Here is a 21813-nt window from a genome sequence, read left to right as displayed (position 1 = left end):
TATATACACTATATGTGTACTATATCTATATATACTGTATAGATATATATAACATATATATATGTATATATATATATACACTACTGTTCATAGTATATTCCCAATCCTACTTATGTACCTGTTGAAAAATATATGTTGTTTCCACTTACCTTATTTTGCTCACATTTCTCCTTTTCTTTCTTGTCTTAAGCTCATGCTTGATTGATTCGTCGTGTCTTATATTGTTTCCTTTTTTCCTCTTCTCCCCCCATAGTTTTTAATGTAATTTTTATGTTTTAAAAGTTTATTTATATTGGAGAGAGAGAGAGAGAGACAGACAGAGTGCAAGTGGGGTAGGGGTAGAGGCAGAGGGAGACACAGAATCCAAAGCGGGCTCCAGGCTCCGAGCTGTCAACACAGAGCTCAATGAAGGTCTCAAACCCACAAACCGGGAGATCATGACTCATGAGCTGAAATTGGAGGCTGAACTGACTGAGCCACCGACGTGTCCCCCCCCCACCATGCTCTTTTTTAATGATTTACCCCTACCCTAATTTGTCTTTGCAGAAAACATTTCTTTAGTGTCTGTTCTTTTAGTACATCACTGTCAACTCCATTGTCAACATATTGGTTATGGAATTCTACTGTCTGTGTGGTTTACATCCATGACTCATTGCCCCACAAGGTTTATTATTCTTTTCTTCTCTTTCTTGGAAGGAGGTGAGCTAAATGTTTTTGTAATGTTTGTATTCCTCTTGGAAAGGGAGGGAGAGAGAGAAAGAATGACCAAGTGCTTATTGTTGTGATCTGAAAATATGAAAGGTATGATCTCAGTCCTTTTTTATTTGTCGAGGGCTGTTTTGTGACCCAGGATGTCATTTATATTGGAGAATGTTCAATGTGGACTTAAGAAGAATGTGCATTCTACTGCTGTTGGACGAAGAGATCTCAATATATCGGTGTTGATATCCATGTATGTAAATGTATATATTAAGGCCAATATATATGTATGTATATCTGAATACATCTGGTCCAATGACACATAGGATCTGTGTTTTCTTACTGATTTTCTGCCTTGACGATCCGCCTATTGCCCCGAGTGGAGTCTTAAAGTCGTCTACAATCATGGTATTTGTATGTATACATTTATTCATGTTTGTGATTCATCGATCCATACATGTGGGCCTTTCACTTTGGGGACATAAACATTTATAATTGTTAGCTCCTCTTGATGGATAGACCCCTTAATTACGATATAATGTCCTTCTGAATCTGTTACTACAGTGTTTGGTTTAAAATCTAGTCTTTCTGGTGGAAGTGTGGTGACTCCAGCTTTCTTTTGACTTCTAGTAGCATGATAGGTGGTTCCCCATAGCTTCACTTTGACTCTGGAGGTGTCCTGGGGGCTAAAATCAGTGTCTTGTTGACAGCATATAGATGGATCTTGTTCTTTGGTTTTGTTTTGTGTTTTATCCATTCGGATTCCCTGTGTCTTTTGATTGGGGCATTGAGTCTATTCACACTCAGAGTGATTAGTTAAAGATATGGATTTAGTGTCATTGTGTTATCTGAAGGTTTCATGCTTTTGGTGAGGCCTCTGGTCCTTTGTAGTCTCTGCTGCTTTCCACTCACAGAGTCGCCCCTTAGGGTCTCCTGCAGGGCTGATTTAGTGTTCATGAACTCCATTAGGTTGTGTTTGTCTTGGAAAGCCTTTCTGTCATTTTCTATTCTAAATGACAGCCTTGCTGGGGAAAGGATTCTTTGCTGCATATGTTCCCATTTATCACATTGACTGTTTCCTACCCCTCCCTTCTGCCCTGCCAAGTTTCATTGGACAGGTCTCCTGCTACCCTTATGTGTCTTCCCTTGCAGATTAAGCCCCGTTTGTCCCTAGCTGCTTTCAGAATTCTCTCTTGATCTTTGTATTTTTCCGGTTTCGCTTTGACATGTTGTGGTGTTGACCTGGTTTTGTTGATTTGGAAGGGAATTCTCTGTGCTGCCAGGACTTGGATGCCTGTTTCCTCCCCCAGATGAGGGAAGCTCTCAGCTATAAGTTGTTCAAATAAACCTTCTGCCCCTTTCTCTCACTCTTCTTCTTCTGGGACTCCTATGATGTGGCTATTATTTCGTCTTACTGAATCAATTAGATCTCTGGTACCTGCCTCGTGGTCTAGTCATTTCGTTTCTTTCCTTTCTCTGCTTCATCTTTGTCCATATCTTCTGTTTCACCGATTCTGTCTGCTTCTTTACCCATCCTTGCTGTCACTGCATCTAGTTTATGTTGTATCTCCTTTACAACATTTCGTTTTCAGCATTCAACGTGACGATTCCAAAAACTTGATCAGATATATTGTTTCTGTCTCTTTTGAGCACTTGTCTGGCTGTCCTTTCGTCCTGGAATTGTTTTTGAGGAGAATTCTTCCGTTTTGTCGTTTTGGCTAGTTTCCTGTCCTTTATGTGTTGTAATAGCTTGTTCTGTGTCCCACACCTGTGAGTACTACTGTATTAAAAAGGGATCACACACTGTCCAGAGCCTGGCAGTCGAACGAGTGTTTTTGGGGTGTGTTGTGTGCACTCTTTTGGTGCATCTTTGCTTGCTTCTCACACTACTTGGAGTGGTAGTTTGGGCCTTCCACCCGGTGTGCTTTGATTTGTTTGTTGATGTAATCTTGGGAAAAAGGAGAAGAGGGTGGTGAAGAATCCTTAGCCCAAACAAAGAGAGAAGTGACAGGAGTGGAAAAAAAGACCAGGCAGTGACTCAAAGGAGCTCTAGGGCTTAATGTAGAAAGAGAGGGAGGAAAATGCAGGAGATCTGGAAAAGTATAGAGAAAATGCCCGATCAAACAAACAAGGAACCAGAACAGAGGAACAAAGAATCTCTCTCTCTCTCTCTCTCTCACACACACACACACACACACACACACACACACACACAAATATACATGTATATATGTGTATATATGTGTATATATATATATTTATTTACATATGTATATGTGTATATATATATATTTATATATATACATACTTCCTCTTCTCCCTGATTCCAGAGGGAGAAGAGGAAAGAGGAGAGTAGAAAGAGAAAAAAGGGAAAAGACAAGAAAGGGAAAGAAAAGATGGGCGCCTGAGTGGCTCAGTTGGTGAAGCGTCTGACTCTTGAATTTGGGTCAGGTCATGTTCTCGCTGTTGGTGGGTTCGATACCCCCACCAGGCTCTGCAGTGAGAGGATGGAACCTCCTCGGATTCTCTCTCTCTCCCTCTCTCTGCCTGTCTTCTGCTTGATCACTCACTCTCTCTCTCTCCAAATAAAGAAATAAATGTTAAAAAAGAAAAGGAAAGACAAAAGAATAATAACTCAAATGAAAACAAACAAACTAAGATAGAAAACCGGAGGAGAGTTGTCTATTGGTGCCTGGGACTGGTGGCTGTGCTGGTCTAGACGACGGGCTGTCTGGTCCCATCAGTGTCAGTCTCACTCCCATAGAGAAGCAGTTACCAGGCACAGAGAGGCAGGGTTTGGTGTAATAGGCTGCCTCCACGGAGGCTCACTGTCCGTTCCCTGAAGCCCCACGATGTAGGTCATGGGGAGAGAAATGGCGACCTCCCAATCTCTCCTGCCCACACGAGGTGTCTCAAAACTCACTGTTTAGGCCATCCTCACAGAATAGCCTGGGGGGCCGGCTTGCCCTGCTGCACAGTCTCCTGTGCTCCCTGAGCACTGAGCTGGGATTCAAAACCTTGTAGGATCCCGCTTTGCTCGGACCTGGTAGTGGAGTTGCACCACTGTGCGCAGTGGACAGAGGGCCTCTGGCTCGTGCCTGGCTCGTCTTTTTCCCTTGGGCAGGGCAATACCTCCTCTTTCCACCATACTCAAGGTGTTCTCTCCCAGTGTAGCCCTGAGATTGCTACCAAGCCTAAGGGCGGCTCCCTCCCCACCAGGCATGGGAGGTGGCAGCTCTGGTCTAGAGAAAGTCTGGAAACCTTGAACATTCTGTTTTTTGGCTTCTAAGGCTGTTTTGCAAAGTAGAAACTGGCTCTCTGGACCTCTCCTTGGTCGGTGGTCCGGACAGGTTTTCTCTTATCCAAATACACTTCCCACAGCCTCTCTCTCTTCCTTTCATTTCTCCACCAAAGGGCTTCCCCCACTCTATGCCTGTGCTGCCCATTTTATTTCTTCCAATTCACATACACACACTTCTGTCCCGCCAAGCTGTCTGTTTGCACATGTGGAGATTTTTCTGTCCTTCTGCAGCCTGTGTTTCTGGCATTCCAAGTGTTGTGACCTCAATACTGCTGTGTTTGAGGGACAAGGGAAATTCTGATCCCCCTCCTCTGCCATCTGAACTCCTCCCGCCTCCCTTTACTTTCCTTTTCACAACTTCAGAGTTCTGTGTAGGTTTGCATTATTATATCAGTTCAATATGTTTTATAGATATTTATGATGGGCTTTTTTCTTACTTGAACTGTATTGATCTGAATTTTCTGTCTTTTTGTTTTTTTTAAGTTTATTCATTTATTAATTGGAGAGAGAGACAGAGAGAGCACAAGTGGGGAGGGGCAGAGAGACAGAGGGAGAGAGAGAAGATCCCAAGCAGACCCTGCACTGTCAGCGCAGAACCAGATGGGGGGCTTGAACCCATGAACTGTGAGATCATGCCCGGAGCCAAAATCAAGAGTCAGGTGCTAACTGACTGAGGCATCCAGGCGGCCCTAACATTTTCTTCCTACGTCCACGGGGTACTTTAAATTTAATATGCCCTAGTTTAAAGACATTGTTTCTGACGCTTTCCCTTTCCTCTTTCCCGACTCTTTGTAATCTGCTCTGTCATTTGTGTTCCCTAGTCTAATAAATAGCATTCCCGAAACAGGAAAAGTCCTGGACTCCGAACTTCCCTGAAATGACCGCATGCTGTCACTCACCACATTCGATAGTTTGTACCTGCTTCCCATTTTTCATATGTTATTCCTGTAATTCACTCTCTCACCTATAATTTTGCAGTACTCTTCTGGTTTTGCTGTCTTTACGTTCATCCTACATTGCCTACATTGTCCTACATCCTACATTGCCAGAGTGACCTTTCTAAAATATACTTGTGACGATGTCACTCCTCTGCTTATTCAATGGATCTCCATTACCTGAAGGAGAAAATTCTTGTTCTAGCATAACACTGCTCTTTTTGTTTTTTTTTTTTTTTTTTTTGGTTTCGTCCTGATGTTCCGGTAATATCTCTCTGTCTATCCCATTCCCAATAACTGTTCCAGGTTTGCCATATTGCATAGGTGTTGTCACTTACTATGTTATTTCATACTTGATCCTTTTGCTCATTCTAGAATGCCCTTCACACCCTCCCCGTGCACTTTGTCTTTTAAGATACAGCCCTATCTTCCCAGCGTTTGCTGAGCTTCCCAAATGTAAGTGTTTCCTCCTTTGTGCGTTCACTGTATGTTATTCACTTCCCTTGTAGAACTAGAGGATGGTATTTTTCTGTCCTTACCTGTTTTCATGCATCTCTACCGCTACTAGCATATAGAACAGGTCTGTCTTTTATTTCTCTTTCCAGCTCCTCCCCGGATCGTGGCTGTGACTTGACAGATACAGTATGTGCTTGTCTTTCCGAGTGGGTGAGTGCATGACCAAATGAATTAATGTGATGTTTTCCTGAAGTTGGGTTTTTGTTTTGTGCTGTTTTTCTAGGAAGGAACAGCAAAGTCAGCAATGGAAGCAAAGGAAGATGGTGTTGGTATTATTGAAAATGTGCCACCAGAGCAAACAGTTAATGACAGTGTGACTTCTGCTGGTGGAGTGCATAAAAATTGCAGAAGTGGTAAGCTAGTGAATCTCTGTGAGTTGTTTTCCTATGATTCAATACTAGTATGAGAAAAATCTAAAAGTATGTAGATCCAAATATATTATCCTTTTTTCGTGAAGATATTTTTCTGTTGCTATCTTTCTTTATGAGTATCCCAAGTACGACCCCCTTTTACTTCCGGAAAATCTCGAACCCCCTGAACATCTTTTCTGCTATTGCTTTTATTTTATTGAAATATTCATGAATGGAGATAGACTTGTGTATGTGTTTAAAGTTCATAGTAACACATGTTTTCATTAATTTATCTGTGACCGTATTCTCTAGATATGATGTCAGCATTAGAATTAGGAGAAGAGGAAGATGTAGAATCACCTTCTCTTCCTGAGGTACTGTCTTCTTCTTATTTTTAAGTTTAAGCATGGAGTGATGTTAAAACGTCCAAGAGATGCTTTGACTTCACTCTCTCATCTCTGCATTTGCCCACAGAAACAACTTCCTTCTATGTTTTCCTATATGTGATAAAATAATTATGTGTTAATTATGAGCACACAGCATAGTAGAGTTCTGCTAATTTGCAGACGTAATGAAAGTTGTGTAGTATTAGTGCAGAAAACGAAGGCTTGGAGGGAATGAGTTTGGGTTTTGAAGTTAAGGTATCTGAAACACTAAAGAATTACTCTAGGTCAACGTATGGCCAAGTGTATGATCCTGTGGTGTATACGGGATCATGTGTCAGACTCCTCCTGACATCCAGAAAGAGTTTGGATTATGGTGTTTACAACTTGAACCTTCCAAAGATATGGCCTGGGACTTGATAATAATATGTTTGGATTGTCAAGTAGATCTACAAGGAGCATTGGGATTATGATGAGCACAGTTTGGTTTAGTGGTGCTTCAATAAGTAAAACCCATTTTGGATAATTAAAATAACTTCGCAGTCCTACTTGTGGTAATGTAAGTAAAGTAATGATGACCTATTCTAAGGTGACAACTAGGGAAGGAGGTGAAAAGGTTCTGATCTCTTAGGCTCAGGCAGCTGCTGCATAATGCTACAAGCACTGTACTTGAAATCAAAAGACACGCTAGCATCTTGGTTCCGTCACTTCCTAGCTGTGGCATCTTGGAAAAACTTGCTTGAATGTCAATGACCTCGTTCCTAAAAATGGCACTAATAGCCACCTCTTGGTTATGTGGAATGAACAAATGTGGCAACGTTTTGTAAACTGTAAAGCGTGCTATAGAAATAGAAGACAAAATGATCGCAGTGGCTTTTAGTGACTTACTATATATTGAGGATACTTTGTTTGGTGAATGTTTGTTTATTGTTGAGAGCAGGGTGGGGGGACAGAAGATCCGAAGCAGGCTCTGCACTGAGAGCAAGGAGCCCAATGCAGGACTCGAACTCATGAAATTGAGAACATGACCTGAGCCAAAGTTGGGCGCCTAGTCGACTAAGTCACCCAGGCCCCCCAAGAAAATACTTGTTTGAAATGTGAAGATGTCTGAAGGCCAATAAAATGGCCATAGTGTCCAGAAAAGAATGGGAAAGTAGGAACGGGGTTTTGATTTTCTAATTTGGCTCTATGTTAAGTTCCAGTAATCTCTTGGTGGAGACATCATACAGGTATGCAGTTGACCCTTGAACCAGGTGGGTTTGTACCGTGGGAGTCCACTTACACACAGATATTTTTCAATAAATAGAGTACTCTCCTGTAAACGTATTTTCTGTTCCTTATGATTTTATTTTTCTTCTTTTTTTTTAATTATTTATTTTGAGAGAGAGAGTGGACAGAGCATGTTAGTAGGGGAAGCGGGGGCAGAGAGAGAATCTTCATCAGGCTCCACACTGCCAGTGCTGAACCTATCATGGGGCTTGAACGCAAGAAGTATACATCATGATCTGAGCCAAAGTCAAGAGCCTGACCTTTAACCGACAGTGCCACCCAGCACCCCTTCCTTCCGATTTTCTTAGTAACCTTTTCTTTAGTTTATAGTGTAAGAAGACAGTATGTTAGATATATATCATATATATGTATGTATATATTTTATACATATACACGTATATATGTGTATATATATATATATACATATATATAACAGAGGAAACATGCATTAATCGATTGTTTATATTGTTGGTAAGGTCAGCATTCCATTATCCTAACCCTGAACTTCCATGCTCAGTTTATAGAGTTAATGGCCAAATGAGGCCGAAAAGGTAGTTTAGATCCAGAGAGCACGTACAAGGGCTTCTGCTTTAATGTTCTGGTTTTTAACATATATATATATATATGTATACACTTTTTGATTTTTATGTGTAATTGCTTTTAAAGTAGGAAATTTAGTAGGAGGTTTTTTTTTTTTTGGATTTTGTTTTTGAGGATTCAAAAGATACTTGTGGATTTTCAAGTGCATGGCCATCAGAGCCCGTAACCCTTGCTAAAGCAGCCTAACATAAACAGTATGGACATGAAATGATTGAGGAATTTTATTTTATCAAGACTCTATTATTTCCATGTCAGTGGCTTTCCCTTGCGTCCGATGGTCATGTAAAGGATCTACTACTGAATCAAGGAGGGGCTATTTCTACTGTAGTCTGTGAACATTGTCCACTGAGTGGTATAGAGTGGAAGTCAGTTAAAAGGATTATAAGTGGAAAAAAGTACTGTTGGTTAGTGGCATTGGCAAAGTTGTTTGAAGTACTGAGGAGAGATTCTGGGCCTCAAGCTCCCCATTTGCTGCCACTTGTGGTAGAATAAAGAATAACTTGAGTATAATTTGTATGGGGACCACTTGTATTGGCATGCCACCTGCCTGAAGTATCACATTGTATTGGAACGCAAAATATAGCAACAGTAATCAATGCAGACATTTAGAGCTGACTATGTGCCACGTACCCTTCTAAGTTGTTCATGTGTTTTTTCCTATTGTAATCTTCCCAACATCCCAGTGAAGTAGATACTATTAGTATTTATTTTGAGATCACTTTTTTAAGGTTATTTGTTTTCAGAGATAGAGAGAGAGAGAGAAAGAGGTTGTGGGGAAGGGCAAGTAGGGAGAGAGAGAAAGACGGGGGTGGGGGGGAGAGAGAGAGAGAGAGAGAGAGAGAGAGAGAGAAAGAGAGAGAGAGAGAATGAATCCCAAACAGGCTCCTCGCTGTCCACACAGAGCTCATTGTGGGGCTCAATCACATGACCCTGAAATCATGTCCTGAGCCGAAATCAAGAGCCAGACACTGAAGCGACTGAGCCACCCAGGTGCCCCAGTAGGTGATGTTATTACCTTCATTTTACAGATGCAGAGACTGACACACGGAAGTTTTCGGTAGTGTACTCAAGGTCGTACAGCTCATAACCAGCAGAATTGGGAATTCAGACCCAGGCATTCTGGCTCCTACTAGGATACTGCTTCTCAGTCTGTTCCATGAAATATCTTGTTGTCACTGAAAACAGCATGTTCAGTTTTATCATCACGAGAATAACAATGTCATTCACCTATGTGAAAATTTAAAATCATAGTTGATGCGGTGCTTGTAATGTGAAAACCGAAATGTTTACCATAAGGCAATTTCCTAGATTTCCTCCATTTGACCAGTAGATACATTTGTACGGTTATCTGATCATATATAATTTAAAATCATTAAAAACGTTATGTTGTTGTAGTACAGTAAGGTTGGTAAACTATTCTGTAAGAGTATTGAAACATTTCATCTTTGTTGGCCATAGCCTCTGTTGTAGCAGCTCAACTCTGCTGTTCTGACCTCAAAGTAGCCATCATCAGCATGTAGGGGAGAGTGTGACTGGGTCCAATAAGATTTTAGTTACAGGGGCACTTGGGCGGCTTAGTTGGTTGAGCGTCCTGTCTCTTAATTTCCACTCAGGTCATGATCCCAAACCCCACATCATGAGACCGGTCATGAGACCGGTCATGAGACCGAGCCCCACATCAGGCTTCACCCTGAGCTTGGAGCCTGCTTACGATTTTCTCTGTCTCTCCCTCTGCCTCTCTTCCCCATTTGTGCATGTTCTCTCTCTCTCTCTCTCTCTCTCTCTCTCTCTCTCACTCTCACTCTCTCAAGTCAAAAAAGAAAATAATTTAGTTACAGAAATAGGTGATGGTGTTCTATTAGATTGTCAGTAGTTAAAATTATTTTTTTCTTTATTTTAGTTGCAAGAAGCAAAGGATCGACATGCAGAGGCCATAAGACATGCTGAGGAGATGAAAGATCATATGCAAAAGTAGAATTCTACCCTCAGAGAAAATAGCGTGAGTATTTATAGAGCAGATAAGCAGTGTAGTATGAGAAATGTATTAGTTATGCCAGTATATCATTGTTAAGTGGATACAAATTCCAGCTTTGAGCTAGTTTGAAATGCAGAATCGTGGCATCTTATCTCTCAATTTTGTACCTTATCCACAAAACACAAAGAGGAAAATGGCACAATTGCCAAATCTTCCTCTTGATAAAATTTTAAGAATTTATGTAATAATACCCTCATTTGTTCAGAAATTATATGGTATTTTTTTAAATTTATGTGTGAGAATAATTATCTTAAGATCTGCATTTTAGGCTAAAAGTTCAACATGCCAGATGGGAAGAAACCATTAAACAGCAAGTGGCCCAAATTCAAGATCTTCAGAGCAACTTGTTAAGGATAAGTTTGGTAAGTGGGTCTCTTAATGTCTGTCCTACTGAAAAGGAATCCTTATTTCACTAGTAGTAGTACATGAGAATGTTTTGGCTCATATGGAAAATCTCACTGATCTAAAGGTTAGGTTGAGGGGCGCCTGGGTGGCGCAGTCGGTTAAGCGTCCGACTTCAGCCAAGTCACGATCTCGCGGTCCGTGAGTTCGAGCCCCGCGTCAGGCTCTGGGCTGATGGCTCACAGCCTGGAGCCTGTTTCTGATTCTGTGTCTCCCTCTCTCTGCCCCTCCCCCGTTCATGCTCTGTCTCTCTCTGTCCCAAAAATAAATAAACGTTGAAAAAAAAATTAAAAAAAATAAAAATAAAAATGAAGGTTAGGTTGATATTGTTCCTACTTGCTACTAGTGATGTAATTCTTCTATAGAGATGACGCTGGGACGCCTGGGTGGCGCAGTCGGTTAAGCGTCCGACTTCAGCCAGGTCACGATCTCGTGGTCTGGGAATTCGAGCCCCACGTCAGGCTCTGGGCTGATGGCTCAGAGCCTGGAGCCTGTTTCCGATTCTGTGTCTCCCTCTCTCTCTGCCCCTCCCCCGTTCATGCTCTGTCTCTCTCTGTCCCAAAAATAAATAAACGTTGAGAAAAAAATTAAAAAAAAAAAAGAGATGAAGTTGATTGAATTCATAAAGGAATGATGTTTGTAGTGAGATTTTCATAAAACCATTGTGAGAGTCTAAGTAAAGCAACATTTTATATATACCACAGTGAGCGTTTGGTTTAGTCCACCTTTTGGCTATTGTTAATAATGCTGCTGTGAACATTGGCATACAGATGTGTGAGTCCCTGCTAATATTTTTCAGGGTGTTTCAAACTTGTGCAAACTTTGAGTGATCATTTGATCTTGAATTGTGACTTTCTTTTGTAATCTCATCCCTTTAGTGACAGTTTCGAACGGGTTATTTTAATGATGATTTGTTGTAGTTTGTAATTAGAAGTTTGCAATTTATTGTCTTTATCAAGAATGACTAGCAGGTCGTTATGCAAACGTCCTTCAAAGGAATGGAGTTTTCTCTTTGTTGGATTTGTAAAGGAAAAGAAATGCCAGTAAAATAGTAGAAATGTCTGCTCTGTCAGGGCCTTATCTAGTAACATAGTGCTCCTACCTTTGCAAGTTCAGGAACTCATTTTCTTTTTCCACTCACTTGAGTTAATCAGCCTTCCAGAGGTTTCACAATTCAATCTCAGAAAAGACTAATGTGCCGTTCAAGATTCTAATTTATTGATATGTAGTGAAACCCCAACTGTTTTCCAAGCAGAACGGTTAATGTCATCGCACTCTCAGCCTCCTTTGTAGGATTTACATTGTAAATCCTAAGTGGGTGCAATGAGGTAGATACACTGACCAACTCGTTTCTGTCCATCACACAAGCTATATAATAATACACATGCAAGTTTCATTAGACAGCTATACCCGTCAGGGGAACTAGAACATCCTGTTGACTGGTCCTTTTTGTGGCTGAAGAGACACTGAAAATTATTTTCTTTTCTAGACCTCTTATAAATGAATCACATTGTATTAGGGTACTTTCACGCAAGTAACATGACACTCTGTTGATCAGTCTTCTGTGAATGAGAGTGCTAGGCGTTGTCCTGCTACTGTGTCCTAAAGAAATCTTTAAGGTCTCAAAGACTAAAATTTGTAAGAATATCTGAAACTGATGAAGCTTATTAAAGAATAAGGAGGGATTTTCTGTAGATCCCTATAGAAAGGAATTAGGGTTATGGCACGAAATTAGCTGCCACTTTAAGGTGTTCCCTGTGAATCAAAAACTTAAGATAGCTTCCAGCCAACTCAGTCCATAGCCCTGACTTCTCTAGAAGGTCCTTATCTCCTGAATCCCCAAACCAGAGGCTACCTGGGTGAAGATATTTGATGCACACAGTTTTGAGGTGAAGAATCTGAATTGGGAAGAAGAGGTAGCTCTAGCCAACTTAACCTTCCTAACAATATAGCCAAGTATGCGTCTGAAAGGAACTTCAGAAGACTTCCATAAGTTGAGATCTCTATGGACTAAGAAATTACTCAAAAGGAAACAAGGCAAACCAGTGATCACCCAGCCCTTGTGATAAGTATTGTGTTATAAATGAAAAGTGAGACAAAGTATGCTGGTCAGCATCCTAAGGGTAAGGGTGCCTCCTAAGACTCAATAAGAAAAACACACTCAAAGTAACACCGAAAAGAGCCCCAATAAAATGTACATGATTAGCTGTCTACAGAGGTAATCCATGTCAAGTAATGATTTTTGAGTGTGTGGTTGAGGATGTTGTCTATGAACACCTAGACGATAGAGCAAAAAGTCCACATGGCCTAGGTAAAGGGGTCAGAGCCGGAAATGTGAGTTGGAGAATCTGGTTTTGAAGCCTTAAGAGCAATTCAAAAGACAGATAGCAAGGGGCAAGAACTCAATGCCAGGGGTTGCCGTCCTTTAGAAATAAGGTGGGGTTCGAAGAGCAGAGGGAGGGTATGGGCATTGTTACCCGCTGCTGCTAAGAAGTGAAGCAGGATAAAGACTTTAAAAAGTTAAAACAAAAAAAAGGTCCTTGATGACCCTCAAAATTTCTTAGTGGAATGATGGGAATGAAAGTTAGATTTTAGGGGCGCCTGGGTGGCGCAGTCGGTTGAGCGTCCGACTTCAGCCAGGTCACGATCTCGCGGCCCGTGGGTTCGAGCCCCGCGTCGGGCTCTGGGCTGATGGCTCAGAGCCTGGAGCCTGTTTCCGATGCTGTGTCTCCCTCTCTCTCTGCCCCTCCCCCGTTCATGCTCTGTCTCTCTCTGTCCCAAAAATAAATAAATGTTGAAAAAAAAATTTAAAAAAAAAAAAAAAAAAAAAAAAAAAGAAAGTTAGATTTTAGTGTAAAAGAAGGAAATAAGTGAAGAAAAGTTGAATCTGTGGATGAGACGATACATTAAAGAATGTTCGAGTCCACTGCAAGGGGAGAAGCAGGGTGATAGATGGACAAGGCTTCAAAACTTAAGCAAATGGTTAGTAGAAAAGGAGAAATTGCAGTCTTTCTTCCTTATGCAGCCAGAACTGGGATTTACACATTTATAGCATTTTACCAACTGCCAAGCTCTGGGGACAGCTCTTCTGATATGCTTTTACCACAAAGCCTTAATCTCTTCATCAGAGTACCTGCTAAAGCAGCCTAACGTAAATAGTATGGATATGAAATGATTGAGGAACTTTAGTTTCGCAAGACTTGATTATTTCCATGTCAGTGGCTTTCCCTTGCCTCTGATGGTCATGTAAAGCATCTATTACTCAATCTAGGAGGTGCTATTTGTACTGTAGTCTGTGAGTATTGTCCACTGAGTAGTATAGAGAGGGAGTTAGTTAAAAGTAGTATAAGTGGGGAAAAAAAAGTACTGTTTGCTAGGGGCGCCTGGGTGGCTTGGTCGGTTAAGCGTCCGACTTCGGCTCAGGTCATGATCTCACCGTCCATGAGTTCGAGCCCCGCGTCGGGCTCTGTGCTGACCGCTCGGAGCCTGCAGCCTGTTTCAGATTCTGTGTCTCCCTCTCTCTTTGCCCCTCCACTGTTCATGCTCTGTCTCTCTCTGTCTCAAAAATAAATAAACGTTAAAAAAAAAAAGTACTGTTTGCTAGTGGCATTGGCAAAAGTTGTGTGAAGTACTGAGGAGAGATTCTGGGCCTCATGCTCCCCGTTTGCTGCCACTTGGCGGTGGTATGAAGAATAACTTCAGTATAATTTGTATAGGGGACCACTTGTATTGGCATGCCACCTGCCTAAACTATCACATTGTATTGGAACGCCAAATACAGCAACAGTAATCAGGCTAAATGCATACACTTAGAGCTGACTATGTGCCACGTACCCTTCTAAGTTGTTCATGTATTATTTCCTAATTTTATGTTCCCAAGATCCCAGTGCGGTAGATACTATTATTATTTATTTTGAGATCACTTTTATAAGGTTATTTGTTTTCAGAGAGAGAGCGAGAGAGAGGGAAATTGTGGGGAAGGGCAGGTAGGGAGAGAGAGAAAGAGGGTAGAGACAGAGTGGGAGGGAGGGAGGGAGGGAGGGTGGGAGGGAGGGGAGAGAGAGAGAGAGAGAGAGAGAGAGAGAGAAAGAGAGAATGAGAATCCCAAGCAGGCTCCTCGCTGTCCACACAGAGCTCGCTGTGGGGCTCAGTCACGTGACCCTGAGATCACGTCCTGAGCCAAAGTCAAAAGCCAGACACTGAAGCGACTGAGCCACCCAGGTGCCCCAGTAGGTGCTATTATTACCTTCATTTTACAGATGCAGAGACTGAGACACGGAAGTTTTAGGTAGTGTGCTCAAGGTCATACAGCTCATAATGAGCAGAAGTGGGAATTCACACCCAGGCATTCTGGCTCCTACCTAGGTTACTGCTTCTCAAACTGTTCCATGAAATATCTTGTTGTCACTGAAAACAGCATGTTCAGTTTTATAATCACGAGAATAACAGTGTCATTCACATGTGTGTATATGTAAAATCATAGTTGATGTGGTGCTTGGAATATGAAAATAGAAATGTTTACCCTAAGGGAATTTCCTATATTTCCTCCATTTGACAAGTAAATACATTTGTATGTTTATCAGATCATATATCATATAAAAACATTAAAATTTGGTATTCCAGAGTTTTCTCCTCTTCTTCTCCCTACACCCTCTCTCAGGCTACCTTCATCAAAGAAACCAGAATCTGAAAGCAGAACACTCAATTGACATGGCCCCCACCAGAGGGCACCTGAGCCAGTTTCCAGGGTGCTCTCTATACAGCAATTGGATACCCCTAAACATCTTCCTTGGAATCACTTATGAGCACAAGGATTTTCCAGGAAAACCTTAGTGAAGACTCTGCGACTCGGAAGAACTAAATCGATGTCTAAATTCAATCCAACCTCAGGTCACCAGGCAATAGTGTTTAGTATATTCTGGAACTTAATGCACTGACTCGAAAACTCATTTGAAGGAACAGCCAGGGATTTTCAAGTGCTTAGCCAATTTAGGCTTTTCTAGTGCTCAGAATACTTTCAAGATCAAGGAACAAGACATCGTGTTACTGGTACACCAGACAAAGCAGAACTGAGTTTGCAGTTAGAGCCAAAGGAACACACAGGTTTCTGCAGAATTACGATGGGACTTCAAAGCAGGGGCAAGGTTAGGATTATTTTAGAAATGGTGTCAGATAACTCTCTGAGTTAAAATGAGTGTCCATTGGAAACTAATGCAATGCTGTTACGCTACCTGGAATGAAACTAAAAAAGTTAAACAATGAAATGGGTATCCAGTGTGTGCATCAAGGATTTAAATGCAAGACAATGCAATTACAAAACTAAAGAATTAGTGAATTAAAAAAAACAGTGTTAAGTGGCAAAGTCAAAGAGTGACAGAAACTCGGAAGCAATGGACAAAAAGAGCCTGATTCGACAACAACAACAATTTTTTTTTTAATTACACCAATGCTTAAAAGCTTACAAATCACTGCAAACCCACTTGTAGGGATCTAGGCCAAGGAGAGGATGATGAAGGAGCCTAGATTTGGATCCAAGGATAGTCACGGTGGTTACAATGTAGTTTTATTGGGAGCCGTGGGGAACTGGTTAAAATATTAAGTGGTAAGGGCCAAAGTTTCTGGAGCTCCATGTGCACTTCGTTGGGTGAAGTCACTGGCAGGTTAATCGGGGGATGGTTGGTGGGGGGAGGTTGGGCGGGGCAGGAGAGCAGGCAGAACCACCCACGCCCATCCCCCTGAGACTCAGAGCACCTTTGAAAGCGCCAGGTGCACTACTAGGTAGGCCTCATGTGGGCCTGGATGGAGGCGGTGCCTGAAGGGGCTGGGCCAGCAGGGTTGAACTAGAAATGAGGGTGGGGGCTGGTCGGGGCCAGCCTTGCTGACTGTGGGAGCGTCCCGCGAGGAGGCCAGGCTAGTCCTACTGCCCCTCGGTGACGGCGGTGAGGTACAGGTACAGGGCCAGTCCCGGGAAAGGCTGGCCCTTTCAGAGAGGAGCTTTGCCCCTCTGACCCCGCGGACGTCAGTGCTCAGGCGCTGCGGGGCTGGAAGAGGAACCCTAGGCTACAGGGCATGAAAGAAGGCAACTAAAACCCCACAGATCAGACTAATGCTTCAGGAGGCAGGAACGAAGGTGAGTTGTGTCAGCGGAGTCGGGTGGGTGACCCGTTCGGGTGGCGGTAGCCCTGGGTGTATGTGCCTGTGGGTGTGGGGTGTGTGTGTGTGTGTGTGTGTGTGTGTGCGCGCGTGCGCGCGCGCAGGCGCACCATGGGGATAGGCGGTAGGTGTGAACTCCATGCACACCGGACTCCTACAAGCAAGCAGGGTAACCCACAGTGACCTGTGACTTGGTGTGGGGGGAAAGAATCCTAGTCAATAATTTTCTGCACATCTCCAAGAATGTCTTACCAGGTTCCCTGTTACCACAGGATCCTCCTCTGACAACTTGGCAGTTAGCGGTGTTTGGGGCGTGATTGGAAAACACGTGTAGTTAGCAACCTGAAGCCTTCTTCAAAGTCCTGGTTTGTAAAAGGTGACCAGACAACTACCTAGAGAAGTCGAACATAACTGTGCCCCCTTCCAGGGTCTGTCCCCTTCTGGGCAGCAATGTCAGGTCGGGCCAGGACCCGAGCCCGAGGCCGCGGGCAAGGTCGGGCGCCCTCTCAACGCGCCCCGCTGCAGGGAGCCGCCGCACCTCCCCCGCCTGGAGCCTCCACAGCCTGTTCAGTCTCCTTGGTGCAAAAGATGCTTTATCTTCTTCTCCTACTACTTCCTTCTCATGCGTTTTCTCATCTGCGAATAGACTTCCCTTCCACCCGAGTGGATGGAAAGGTTTCTAAAGAGCTTGGCCGTAGCCAATGACCCCTCTTGGAAAGTGACTTCAAAACAGGCAGCTAACACCCCACAGACATCTCTGAGCTCCTGATTCTCCCTCCCAGACTTGTCGTTTGAAGAAGCTCCATTCTTCCATGTGCTCAGGCGAAAGTCTTTGCATCCGCCCTAGATTCCTGTCGCGAGCCCAAACTTTTCCTGCACACCAGCATCCAGGAAACACTGTCGTCTCCCAATTTTCCAAAAGGTATCTGGCATCTGACAATGTGTCACCACCTCTGTTCCTACCCTCTGGCCCAAGCCACCAGCATCCCTTGCTGCACCTGGCAAGTGGTCTCCAAACTAGTCTTGCTTCCACCCTGGGTTTCCTTCTGCCTGTTTCCCAGCACACAGAACCATATAAATCGGTCCATGCAGTTCCTCTGCCCGACATCCTGTAAAGGTTCCCATTTTCCCAGTCAGAGGCGCATTCTTTGAGATGGCTTCCCTCCTGGGGTGCACCGGTGGCTCATTCCATTAAGCCCTGACTTCAGCTCAAGTCACGATCTCACGGTTTGTAGGTTTGAGCCCCAAGTGTGACGGTGCAGAGCCCGCTTTGGATCCTCTGTCTTTCTCTCTCTCTCTCTCTCTCTCTCCCCCTCTCCCTCCCCCTCTCCCTCTCCCTCCCCCTCTCCCTCTCCCCCTCCCCTGCTTGTTCTCTCTCCCTCCCTCCCTCTCTCTCTCTCTCAGAAATAAACATTGAAAAAAATGGCCTCTCTCCCACTACCTTTCTGACCTAAGCTTCTCTACCTCGTGCTCACCTTGCAGCAGTCACATCGGCCACCTTGTTGTTTCTTGCACGGTTTCTACATTAGAAGATTTGCTCTTTCCTCTACCTGTGGCTCGTATAACCTTGTAACTCAGTCTCCTCTTTCCGGTCTTTGATTCAGCGGCAACTTCTCCCTGAGGGTCTGCTTTGTCCCCCATGAATTCAACCAGCCCCCTCACATCCCACCTTCTGGTAATACCCAGTTTTCTGTACTTTGCTTGGTTCTACATTCATATGTCTGTTTGCCATTTACATGTCCTCTTTGGAGAGATGCCGATTCAGGTCCTTTCCCCATTAACAAAAAATGGGTTATTAGGTTTTTTGGCTATTGAGTAACAGGAGTTCCTTATATTTTTTTAATTAACCCCTTATACATGGTTTGCAAATACTTTCTCCCATTCCGTAAGTTGCCTTTCATTCTGTTGATTGATTCATTTGCTGTGCAGAAAGTTTTTAGGTTGAATTCCCACTTGTCTATTTTGCTCCTGTTTCCTCTGCTTTTGGTATCCTCTGTTGTAGATACTTTTATAATAAACTGAGACAAAATCCAGACCCCTAAGACGACATGATAAACATGAATATACAATATTAAGACACCTATTTTTACATCTCAGGGGTTTTTAATATTTTATGTAAGTACACCGTATGTAGCAAGTACTAGTGAATGATGCTTGGTGTTTTCTTTCACTGAAAGTTTGAATATGATAAATTTGATTGCTGGGTGTGTCAGGAATTAGTTGAGAGTTTGATAAAAATCATTTAAAAACTTATGTGTAAAATGAAATGATTTTCTATTATGGAAATTCAGACTGTGTTTGTTTAAGAGCATCATAAGCTAGGGATAATAGCTTCCAGAAGTAACATTTTGAAGAAAACCAGTTTGTGCAACCCAAGGCATGGACTGTATTACCCATTTACGGAAGTTTCTTTCATAATCTGTGAAAGGTTGCCTTGCACTGTGCTCAAATAGTCACCTTGTAAAATAGTTCAATTAGATGAATATTACAGTGTGATAAAAATAACATGAGAGCCTTTCCCAGTTGCTGTTAAAAAAAATCGATCAGTTGTTTTAAAAAAAAAACATGAAACTGGCTTTTGATAATTTTTTTTTCAGTTTGTTGATGTAGAGAGACCGAGAGAGCAAGAGCAGGGGAGGGGCAGAGAGAGAATCCCAAGCAGACTCCATGCTGTCAGCACAGAGCTCTGATGCAGGGCTCGAATTCAGGAACTGTGAAATAATGATCTGAGCTGCAACCAAGAGTCCTCAGCTTCATCCACTGAGGCCACTCAAACACCTCTCATGCATTTTTTTTTGAAAGGACTGTTTATTTAGTCAGCATTTTCTGATGCCCACTAGAGGGCACTCTGGTACCAGGTGATTAGCCTATAAAGAAAGTAGAGAAAGGACAAAGTTTCTGATTAGAAGAAGCTTGCCCTCTGAACAAATACCGGATGAAAGGAGGCAAACGCCATAGCAGCAATGAATGTGGTGCTCGGGTAGCCGCTGACACGGAATGGGGTCTTGTTGAGAAAGGCTTCTGGGTAACATTCACCTTCTCTGGTGATCCATTACCGAACTACTGTTGTTTGGATCCTTTGACAACCCTCTTTTCTACCTCCAACCACCTCAACTTAAGTTGTACTTAACATTGTCCTTTGTTTACGTTTCCATTTGTTTTTTATCCTATAAAATTCACGGTTTTTGCATTTGTTTCTGTGCAGAGGAACTTCAGCGGGGGGCTGGATTGCAGGCACTGTCGCTGAAGGGGAAAAGGGTTCTTGGAGCCATTTTTCAAGACCAGGTGGTGAATACCCGACAGTACTTGGAACATGTGAAAGACTCCACAACAGGTGTGGTGGCCTTTAACAACCTAGCGTTAGGGAATTGTTCGTGTTGATCTTGTTCTGAGGTTCCTTTGTGTTTGAGAATCTTAGAGCTTCACCCCATCACTGTGAGTAGAGGTACCTTCCCACCCTCTCATGTTGTAATAACCTCCACCTTTGCAGAAATAGAGACCTATTTTAGGGACCTGGATGTACTTGCCAGTTTTCTTTTCCTTTTATAGCAACTAAAATCAAATGACCCAGTTCTTTGGTTGTGCTGAGCCTTTTTTTTTTTTTTTTGAATGCTAAACACTATTACAAACAGTGGCTCCCCACTCGCCCTCCCCTTTTGGAAGCTTTGTGTTACAAGAGGTTTTCTTTTGATCTCTTGTTACTGTTAATTTAATATTTTAATCTCCTGTTTTAACTCTAAATGTATGTTTGTGTGAGGATTCCTCTAAAAGGCCGGTACATAGTCTGGGCATCAGGTGTGTATAAGTGTACGTTACTTGTTCATGTCTTGGTTTGACCTAACTTAAGCTCTCAAGATTGTGGTGTCTCCATTGTTTTGGGAGCGATTGGTCAACTTGTTTCATTATTGACATGTGCCTCGGTTTTTGCAGGAATGCAAGGTAGAGTGGTGAAGCTATTCACCAACCATTTCCGAGTGACCTCTCGCCCTCAACTCCTCACGTATAAGTACAACATTGATTACATGCCAGAGGTTGAAGATGGAAAAGTTCGTACAGATTTGCTCTTCCAGCATAAACATGTAATTGGAGAGTGTCCCACATTAGATGGGAACTCTTTATTACTGCCTCATAAACTACAAAAGCAGGGTAAGTAATGTGATTGGACATTTTCTTTAAGTTTATTGACTTATTTTGAGAGAGAGAAAGCACATGTAGGGGAGGAGCAGAGAGCAAGGGCGAGAGAATCCCAAGCAGGCTCTGCACTGATTGTGCAGGGCCACAGGGCTTGAACCCACAAACCACAAGATCATGACCTGTGCTGAAGTCAAGAGTTGGGCACTTAACCAACTGAGCCATGCAGGCACTCCTGTTAGTGGACATTTTCTTGACCTTTGTTCTTTCTTTCTCTCACATTCTCCCTGTATTATAGCAAATACACCTTTTTCATACAATGGTTCATGGACACCTCTCGATCTCTTGCCCATAGGATTTGTAACAAAACCCACATGCCGTGTTTGGCTATCACTGATGTTCCCTCATGCCTCATTTTTGTGGTTAAAATGAATTTAAGAACAAAATATATATTTTTTACCTTTCCAATGGCAAATAGGGCTCAAATGCTAACGAAGTATTGAAAAAGTTTTTATTTCTTGTTCCAAATCTTCACACACACACACACGCATACACACACAGAACTGGAAGGACTTAATATTCCATTTCTTTTCCTTAATTTAATATTTTTGAGAGTGAGCAATTGGGGGAGGGGCAGAGAGAAAGAATCTTAAGCAGGTTTGACACAGCACAGAGCCTGAAGTGGGGCTCAAACCCCTGAACCGTGAGATCATAACCTGAGCTGAAATCAAGAGTCAGAGGCTTAACTGACTGAGCCACCCAGCCGACCCTCTTCAATAAACTTTAAAAACTATTTTTTTAAACGTTTATTTTTGAGAGAGAGAGAGAGAGAGAGAGAGGCAGAGTGTGAGCAGGGGAGGGGCAGAGAGAGAGGGAGACACAGAATCTGAAGCTGGCACCAGGCTCTGAGCTGTCAGCACAAAGCCCGATATAGGGCTAGAGCCCGTAAAATGTGAGATCATGATCGGAGCTGAAGTCAGACATTTCACCGACTGAGCCACCCAGACACCCCACTTCAATAAACTCCTGTATTTAGTTA

The 21813-nt window shown here is 42.8% G+C and overlaps 1 protein-coding gene across 1 annotated transcript in view; it reads left to right on the top strand.

Moving 5' to 3' along the window:
* Nucleotides 1-20717, top strand: part of LOC125159782 (ankyrin repeat domain-containing protein 26-like) — a 33956-nt gene extending 13239 nt beyond the window's left edge. The window contains exons 4-9 of the mRNA XM_047848407.1: nt 5675-5804; nt 6114-6175; nt 9954-10024; nt 10357-10450; nt 19849-19977; nt 20574-20717. Of these exons, the coding sequence (XP_047704363.1) occupies nt 5696-5804; nt 6114-6175; nt 9954-10024; nt 10357-10450; nt 19849-19890 (378 nt within the window). The 5' untranslated portion in view covers nt 5675-5695 and the 3' untranslated portion in view covers nt 19891-19977; nt 20574-20717. The remainder of the gene's footprint in view (nt 1-5674; nt 5805-6113; nt 6176-9953; nt 10025-10356; nt 10451-19848; nt 19978-20573) is intronic.
* The last annotated feature ends 1096 nt before the right edge of the window (nt 20718-21813 follow it).

The sequence above is a fragment of the Prionailurus viverrinus genome, unplaced genomic scaffold (assembly GCF_022837055.1).
Source record: "Prionailurus viverrinus isolate Anna unplaced genomic scaffold, UM_Priviv_1.0 scaffold_61, whole genome shotgun sequence".
Lineage (NCBI taxonomy): Eukaryota > Metazoa > Chordata > Mammalia > Carnivora > Felidae > Prionailurus > Prionailurus viverrinus.
Note: the sequence above shows the minus strand (reverse complement) of the source record. Positions and strands in the feature narration are given on the sequence as shown.